At 45.1% G+C, this 9,915-nt stretch overlaps 1 protein-coding gene across 1 annotated transcript in view; it reads right to left on the reverse strand.

Moving 5' to 3' along the window:
• LOC310778030 (NACHT, LRR and PYD domains-containing protein 12-like) overlaps window positions 1-2,560 on the reverse strand; it is a gene marked incomplete at its 5' end in the record, with an annotated part of 58,652 nt that extends 56,092 nt beyond the window's left edge. Inside the window, one exon of the mRNA XM_083638345.1 lies at window positions 2,419-2,560. Coding sequence (XP_083494471.1) covers window positions 2,419-2,560 — 142 coding nt within the window. The remainder of the gene's footprint in view (window positions 1-2,418) is intronic.
• Between the last annotated feature and the right edge of the window lie 7,355 nt (window positions 2,561-9,915).

Below are 9,915 nucleotides of genomic sequence, written 5' to 3' on the forward strand. Positions count from 1 at the left end.
GGATCCCACTCGCGTAGCACGACAACACGCTGAATCCCACTCGATTTGGGGGTGGAACACGCCAGTATTGGCCAATGCCAAAGCCAGTCCCCAGAATTGTCCAATCAAATCATCGACATGCTACTATGACCCGCCTCTCAACCTGTCATCTCAGACAAGTTATGTTTTCAGTCTGAAACGGACTCCGACCCACGCTCCGAACGGGTTCAGTTCGACTTTAACATAAACATACTTGTAACATTACATGACATGAAGGAGGGATTTGAGCACAGCCGATGTTAAAACCATACAGTGGTTTCACATCAGGCAGACTTGATTCCACTCTGACTCCAAAGTCCGGTTCGTTTGATTTGTGTGAACATTGAGTGAACCGTTCCCAGTCCACTTGAAATGGTGGTCTGGAAACGCTTCAGGCGTGCCGGGGCAGGGACGGAACGTATCAAGTGTGAACAGTGTGGACCCCAGGAAGAATAGTTGTTACTGTATTAATGACTAATGTGGAACCTAAATAAACAAGAAACAATAAACACAACTGTACCAAAACACTGAAGTGGACTGCTATTTCTTTACAGTGTGATTACCAGTTATGCTATGGTTTGAACTTGTATGACCTCCAAGAGGTAAATACGAGTTTGACGTATCTATCGTCTACGTGCCGCCCGGGGCGAAATCTCATCTCCTCGAGCATTTGCATTGACATTGTATGTAAGCTCGTCACACGAATATGTGAAAATATGGCCGGTGTGAACGTACAGCTAAAGTATTTTACCAATGCTAACAGCTACTCGCTATTAGCAACACAACTCGCTTTTACACTATTGTGGAATACCCTCTATACTACTGTGTGACTGGCCATTTAGTCAGGCCTCGCTCACAGAGTTGGCATGGAGCAGCTCTCTCCCCAGAGGGTTTTCATAGTCCACTTCACTGCCTGATTCAAACTCTGCTCACCTGTGTGCTGCTCCACTCTGGAGCTCTCCGTGGTGCTGAACCTGCGTTGATGTAGTCTCTTAAAACAGACTGTATCATCTACATCCGGCGAATGCAGCTATATACAGTCTGTACGTTACACCCCCAGAACATGCACAAGGAAGTTGGGAAAAAAACCTTCAGACTGGAAGGAAGTTCTACGGAATCCGACCAATCACGACACGCGAATGCGGCATATTTGATTCTGATTGGACTAATGAGCGGAAGACCCGCCTTTCTGCCGGCATATTGGATTCTGATTGGACTAATGAGCGGAAGACCCGCCTTTCTGCTTCCCATTCCGGTTGGTGCATGATTCTCCCCCACGAAGTACAGACGGTATGGCGGAAGCATTTGAAAATTGCGGAAGCCAACTCGTCTGTTCTAAGAGACTAGCGTTGATGCATTTTGACCACTAATTAGCCATTTTTGCCCATTTAGTCGGCCCTAATTACCTAATTTTAAAAAGTCTGGCTACTTTAGGTAGTGCTCTTTACACTTCCTGAAAGATTCACACATGGGAGAAGTTAGCCTTGAAGACTTTCTGCCAGAAAGGGATGACACAGAACAGAGGAATCGCCATATAACTCTTCAAACATGTTCCATTGCATTTTTATTTTAAGGATGTTGGTTTTTATGGTTAGGGTTAGGCAAGTAAAAAAAACTTGGTGTTAGGGTTAGGGTTTTCTTATTTAATCACGACCAAACCCAAACCCTGACCAAATTGTTGTATTTGCAATAAGGAATCTTTGGAACGTAATTTAACATTTTAAAATAAGAAAAATCCTTCTTTTAAGTGTGTGTGGCTTGACGTGGAATCAAACCCCAGTCCTCAGATCAGAAGCCCAAGCACACCCTGAGCTGAACAGTTTCAACCCCTAACCCTAACCTTAACCAAATTGTTTTACTTGCCTAACCCTAACCCTAACCCTAACCTTAACCCAATTGTTTTACTTGCCTAACCCTAACCCTAACCCTAACCAAATTGTTTTACTTGCCTAACCCTAACCCTAACCCTAACCCTAACCCTACTAACCCTAACCCTAACCCTAACCCTAACCCTAACCTTAACCCAATTGTTTTACTTGCCTAACCCTAACCCTAACCCTAACCCTAACCCTAACCCTAACCCACCACCCCTTAACCCTAAACCTAACCAAGCCACCATAGTGCCTAAATCTAACCAAGCACTATTCAGTTTTGTAACCCCATCCCACCACAAATACACAGCCTAACCCCTCCAACCCACGTTTAGAATAAACCCTGACCCTAAGTCTAAGAATCACACTCATAAAGTACTCTATTACCCTAACCCAAACCTAAATTTGAAGCTTTAAAGCATAGACTATAGTCAATTAGACTGGAGGAGATAAAATTGTATTAGCATGCCTCACTTTTGAAGGTCTAAATTGTGCATCAGTGTATCCACCCTAGAGTTGCAGGACATACGAGTAGCCATCGTCCTGGGCAGCACCAGGGGCTTCACAGCTGCAGTGATGGAACACACCTGAGCTTTCTTTAAAGACTTATGGCCCCAGATGTGTGCCTGTGTGTCCGGCCTGATGTTGTGTAAGTGTACCTGAGTGCCCATGGGGGCACACTTATGGGTTCTGTAGCTCAAAGGTGTTGAGACATTGATCTAAATTATGACATGCTTAGGGCTTGCATGCCAGGATGACAAATTGGGAAGGTGGATTTGGTTGCTCACCTGATGCAGAGAGATGAACCACACAGTGGATGAATCTCATAGCACAGGCTTACAGCCAAACACACAGGGACAGGTATGGTCAAGGTGAATGGTGCAGCAGGCCATTTTGCCTTGCAGAAAAGCACCAAATTAGAAACAGCCATAAAAGGCTTATAGAATGTGATTTTCATACCATTCTTTTTTGTTTCTTTTTCGCTCTAATTTAGAGCAATTTAATTTCTATTCAGAATTTAATATGAGAGGTCGAGAGAATGGGAAAGTGCATTGGCACAGGTGGGAAAGTAAAAAACTTTAAAACTAGTGGGGGCCTAGCCACGCCCCTAGAGCCAATGAGACTGCGCATACCACAGCCAGGTCATTCGCTCTGAAAAAATCACACAGACCGCATCGCTGCCAAGCAACTTTTTACTTTAAGCTCCATTTGAAGACTGCCTAAAATGCAAACTGCATCACCAGTCAACTTGATACACCTGAAGAAGATTTGGTCAAGAATCGAAACATTGTGTTAGAATTAAGTTGACGTTTTCTAAGACCTAAGTTCATTGTCACGCGTTGGAAAAACAGCATGCGGACCAAACAAAGCAGCAAGCTAGCTCACCCCTCAAGGGTGGGTGGCCGAAGAATCGCCCTTGGCTGGGTTTCCCAAAAGCTTCTTTGCGCTAAGAAGCTAATTCAACCCTTCTTAAGGCCCCCTTAAGAAGCAAACGCGTTTCCCAATTGCTTCTTTATGAAGGCATGCGTTTCCCAAAAGCTTCTTAGCGCTAAGAAGCTTCTTTGACCCTTCTTAAGGCTCCCGTAAGAAGCCAACGAAGCCAACGCGTTTCCCGATTGCTTCTTAGCCTAAAATTATCTTCCAATTATCCTCCGTTAAGAAGGCTGCGTTTCCCAAAAGCTTCTTAGCGCTAAGATGATCTTTCGTTAAGAAGGTTTTGTAAGAAGGGTCTGGAGCCTTCTTAACACCTTCTTAATGACAAAACACTGGCAGATCCAGCCGCGTCAGGCAAAAGGAGATACTTGTGTCCACTGTTCCTCTTGTGTTTTTCCCTTTTTCCTTTCTTTCATGTACCCTTTAGTGTTTAAAATTAGGGAACACTTGAAAATCTCCCCTGTATGTATGGTTACTTGTGTTTTAAATGTTTTACCGTAGGCTATATTCCTCTAATCAGAATGGATTACTTTTATAATGTTGTGGATTTATATAGCACCTTTCACAGAACCCAAGGTCGCTTAAATTCTGTAGTGTTTCTCTGTTTTGTTGTATGCTGTGTATATAAAGCAATTTGAACTGCAGTCCATGTCTGAAATAAATAATGTTTAATCAAGTTTAACATGACCATGATTAGGTGTTAACAGTGTTTCTCACACTGAGTCGTGGCCCACTGCTGGGCTCAGAGAGCCATCAAGTGAGCCGCTCCAGTTAAGATGCTTCTTAAGAGCCTTCTATTTTTTTTATTTTTCTCGACTGTTAAGAAGGCGTTTGGGAAACACTTCTTTGGAGCCTTCTTAACTCCTTAAGAAGCTTCTTAACTCCTTAAGAAGCTTCTTAACTCTTAAGAAGCTTCTTTGTTGGGAAACTCAGCCCTTATCAGGGCGAAAGAAGAACATTGCGGCAATGAAAAGCAGATTAAACTCCATGACCTAGTGAAAGCTCAGTAGAGTAGGGCTGTGTTCACACACACGCCTAACACTGTCACCCAGAGAGAAAATAAACGGGGCAGAGAGACTCAATGCTAGCGTTCTATGCGGAACGGCTGGTTAAATGCTAACGTTCCATGCAGAACAGCTACTTGGGAAAAAGCCAAGTTGGCAACCACTGCTATAGCTTAAACTCAATGATTGAGGGCTAAGAAGGCACAGAACCTTAACACAACCGTCAAAACCAGACAGGTGTGTGTAATTTTGAAAAAGTTAACGATCTCTTCCAAGACGTTCTGACTGACTAAAGCACAATAGCAGTCGTCAAATTGCATCAAAATAGGCTGGGCAGATATGTCAAACAACAGAGGCAGACCTGTGTCACACCTGGGGTCTGGGGTAACCATACACCCGCCCAGAGAGCGTACCAGAAGCCCCGGCATGCGCCCAGCGCGTGCTGCCCATGAGGACACGCTGCATCCACTGCAGAGGCCTCCAAGCTCGGACCCAACTCCCACCATGGAGCCCTGGCGAGAGCAGTACAACGCCCACAAGGCGTTGGAATATGGAAGCGAATCCAACTCAGGCCTGGAATCAGAGCAGGACCTGATGCACTTAGGTAGAGCACCAACAGCACCCAGGCTGGAATCTGCATGTGATGGTAAGGGCTGTTTTGCAATCATTTGCACAAAATGCAGACCACCATACACAGGTGATATAGTCCAAGACGCCCCAGAATCAGAGAACCCAGACTGGGGGGATGAGACCTATTATCCATGGCAAGAACCACAGAAAGATCCCTATGTGGATCCAGCCTATGACACTCAGAAGCACTTTAATGCAGAGGGGGGCATTTACAAAGGTCCCCGGGACTGGCAGAAAGAACAGAGTCCCTGTCATGACCCCAATCTAGACCAGCACCAGGCACCTACTAGGCAAGACATACCTGATAGTCTAGATTTTAGTGGGGAAAACGTGGAGGAGGTGTTTGACCCTGACCACAAAGAAAAGGCAAAAGCCATCTTTAAAGTCATAAGGACAGCACACCACTTAGCCTATGTCACTCAAGACACTCCTCCACAGGGGATAAGCAGGATCACCAACACCTTGATAGGGTCAATCAGACCAGCAGGCCCTACCAAGGAGTTGAGTAGAATCCTAGCAGGACATGCGAGAGCATGGGAAATGGCCTCTATGAGGAGTCTACGTAGCCACTATTTGACCATGATGCAGGCCGAGATTAACACCTTGCCACACATGACTCTAGGCCAGTGGCGTGGACCCTACCAGACGGCCTCCAAATGGGCCAAGAAAGCCTTGGGCAGACTTCAGGAACATACCCTGACCACAGCAGGGGCTATGATTGAGGCGAGAGTTAAGAGTATGCAAACCACACTGTCATTAGTGGGAGAGGCGAAGCCCCCACCAGCAGCAGCCGACTGTAAGCCTGCGGCACAACTTGTGCCTACTGTCAGAGATGCAACCCCTTTGGACATCCAGACTGACAATGACACGCCCTTAGGAGGCCCTGGACCAGCTGACCAGTCCGAATTTGACAGCTCTGTAGCACTTGGCCAGAGACTGGAAGTAGGACCCTCACAGGCCTCTGTCAGACAAAGGGCAGAGGTCAGACATACATGTCTAGTCAGACTCACCCAGGAGTGGCATACGCAAGACCAGCAGACCAAAACTCAGACGCCCAATAGGCATAGCCCCACGCCCAACAAGCACAGGGACTGGACTTTGATCACCAACAAAAAGTGGGTGATCCTAGGGGACTCTAACCTTCAGAACATACACAGGTTTAGGTGCCCCAAGCTCCAGATTGAATCCTTCCCTGGTGCCCATTTTGGCCACATCCCAGCCCTTATGACCAGAACAACTGTTTACACAGAGGTCACAAAGGTCATCCTGGCCATGGGAATCAACTACCATGCCTGGATGGACAAGTCCACTCTGTGTAAACAGGTGATTCTGGCTGTCACAGCTCTACAAGAGCGCTTTCCCCTAGCTAGAATATGGGTGCCATTAGTCAGTTATTCCCAGCATCTGCCATGCCAATCTGCAGAGATGCTGGAATATCTCAATGACATCATAAGAGAGAGGCTGAGAGCCATACCTTTGTTGCCATCAAAACAATTTGCAACACAGGCAGGTCACATCCATTGGACCAAAGGCACAGCACAGAGGATGTTAGAGCATTGGTTGAGGCACTTTAACTAAAGGATATACATCCCTACTTAAAAACCAAACAAATGCTCTCATCCTACTGCTCTACCACTCTAACACAACACACACAATCAGTGTGTTGTAGTTAATTCACAAACACAACACACACAATCAGTGTGTTGTAGTAATTAAAAGGCCTCTGATTAAGAAACAGCCAATACCAGGCACTAGAATGTAAACTGTCAAAACCAGGCCAGCAGAATGTGAGTTTACACCCATTCTCTCTTCTTTTCTTTGTTTCTTTGAGGGCACTAAATGACTGATGGCATACACCACAGTCATCCAATGACTGATGACAATAGGCACAGTCATATTTTCAATGGAACAGGGGGTCCCATTTTTGTTCAACTCAGTAACAGAGACCTGTCTTAAGGAAAATAACATAGGGAGCAGGAACCAGTTGTGGGACACCTTGGACAATGCTGTGGCAAGTGCATAGTGGCCTGGCAACAGGTCACAGTGGCCGAAAGGCTGCAACACATCCCCCAAACCTAACCCTAACCTTAACCCAATTGTTTTACTTGCCTAACCCTAACCCTAACCCTAACCCTAACCCTAACCCTAACCCTAAGCCTAACAACCAACATCCTTAAAACAACAATACAAATCCAATGAAACATGTTTGAAGAGTTGTATGGAGATTCCTCTGTTCCGCATCATCACTTTCTGGCAGAAAGCGTCCACACACACACACACACACACACACACACACACACACACACACACACACTTGACATTCTTATTATAGGATACATCTTAAGTTTGTCACAGTATAGAAAACAATACACACTCATACTTTCCTCTTGTACATCACAAAAGTCCAACCATACAATAATAGTTAATCCAGCTTGTCCATTGGCAAGTGTAGCCTAACTCTTCTTCTTCTTTTTGTTTATTGGTGGATAACTAACCAATAGATGCCTACCGCCACCTACTGTATGGGAGTGTGTAGAGTGTGCCTGTGAACGGAACATTATTAATGTGAAAGCTGGCCGGCGGGGGAGAGGGGAGGGGGGGGGGCAATCGTTCTCTGGCACGGAATAAAGTGATCGTTCCTAATGTGGAAACGCCCACAGACTGTATAAAAATATGGACGTAGCCACTGTCACGTCACCTATTGGTTTATGGATTCCTGTTTTGAAGCATTGAGTTTGGTGTAGTAATACATTGGCATTTTGACCATCGCCATATTTTTTTTCTTCTACTTTTGCCAGACAGAGCCACAGCTATTGATCCATGATCGGCGAGCTGCACGATCACTGAACAGGTGACCTGTCAATCACGCCCCAAAGCATAGTATACTTTATCATCTATTTGACTCTAAATGTGACCATAATTTACTAAATGAACATCAGGCTGTATTGAAGAAGAGTTGAAACTAGCGATTGAGGCCATCAACTCATCAGGAAAGTGTTTACTTGGGTCATAAATCAAGTGAGAAATAAATGGCTCATTTCCACCACCTAACAGCACAGTACAGCTCTACTCGACCTGGTCTTACTAGTACCTACTTGATATAGACTATGTTTCCATAGCAAGTTTACTCGCCTCTGCCCACACCTGGTCGTCATAGCGACCGCATATCTGTCCTCCGCCCATAGCCGAAGTAGCCTATAACGTATAACTTTAAAATTAAATCCATACACGGAACTTTTAAACTGGTTATGTCATAACCAGTTTAAAAGTTTTGTGTATGGATTTAATGTACACTGTAGGTCATTTAGAGGCACCAGTATTTCATAACCATTATGAAATCACTTTGTTGCTACTCAAACTCACATACATGTGCTGCGCAGGGGACGGGAGAGGCGCTACGGGCAGAAGGGAAGCCTCTACCCCGGCGGCAACTCACCAGGCAAGCCCGCGGCTTCACTAAACCCCCGCCTCCGGCCTAGCGGAGCCGATGTAGCACACAACTACAAAGGGCTTCCCGAGGAGCGGACTTTTTCTCTCTCAAAACAATTGAAAACCATCGCATGTTAAAGCTGAGCAAGGAGATCGATTTTATTTCACCAGAGCCGAAGGCAGCAACACAAAAGACTGATGAAATAACAGAAGAGAAGGTAAGCCACTAAAACTGACCACTAAACTGGTATCCAGCATTGACAGTAGATACAGTAAACACGATTCTGCCTGACCAATCAGTCGTCTGCAGTGTTTTCACGTCACCGTATGGTACCGGGTCCTCAGAGCTGGAACCTCAACAAAGCAGGGACCAAAACTAGCACAACTCAACCCCGACTCAACCCGGGCTGTCCACGTTTTTGATCGGTGGAATGAGACAAAAAAGCGAGACGAGCTGGGCGGGGCCGCATTGATACCAGCGGTGGAAATGGGCCATTAGTCATTTTCCCTTCAACTTCTATACAACCAGACTTATTTTTGCAGCCATAAGCCCTATTCGTACTGGACTAGTATTAGCTGGGGACCTCTGAGATTGCGGGTGTTGTCTGTTTTCTTAATCTCATGCGAATCGGCCATGTCCGTAATTTGTAAAGTAATAATTACACCACAAATTACTGAACATATTTCACCAAACACAGAGGTCCCGTGATAATATTAGTCTGTAATAATAATAAGTATATGAATATATATATACTATATATGAATGATAATATTAGTCCCATGTGAATTGGTGATTTGGGGGCATGTTTTAGTTTTTAGTTTTCTCTGTGCCTTTTTCTGTAGGGAGGCTGCGTTGACAATTATAATTGAAAGTTTTAATGACGCTGTCTGCGCATCCCCCAACAAAGTTCCTGTTTATGTTCCCATTGTGCCTTTCCAAGGGAAAACCAGCTAGAACAGGGATCACAGTCATTTTGACTTTTTCACTGCAAAAATCGTGGACGTGGGCCATGTGGTGTGGACGTGGACGTGACTGTCTTTCAGAGGATGTAGCAGGCTCATTTTTAAAGCTAGACTTAAGACAATAGTATCATATCAAACTAGAAGATCTAAGACGGCAATCCTCAAAGTCCGGACTCTGGTCCGCATCCGGACTCAGACGCTGTCCTAACCGGACCGAGCACTATAACCTACAAATCAATGAGAATTGTTAAAATTTTACAGGGGTATTAGGTACACACTTACATGGTAACTACAGTGTAACTACAGGGGTGCAGGCTGTGTTCTGAAGCTGTATCAATACCCCCACACTTACATAGTAACTAGAGTGTAACTGCAGGTGTGCGGGCTGTATTCTAAAGCAGGGGACAAATCTGTACTTACAGGCAAAGTACAGGCTAAATTCACTTCTTGTACCCTGTAGTTACCCTGTAAGTACATGCGTGGTACCCCATAATTACCCTATAAGTACAGATATTGTTACCCTGTAGTTACAGACTAAATTCACTTCTTGTGCCCTGTAAGTGCCC

Source organism: Poromitra crassiceps, assembly GCF_964638095.1.
Source record: "Poromitra crassiceps genome assembly, chromosome: 6".
Taxonomy (NCBI): domain Eukaryota; kingdom Metazoa; phylum Chordata; class Actinopteri; order Beryciformes; family Melamphaidae; genus Poromitra; species Poromitra crassiceps.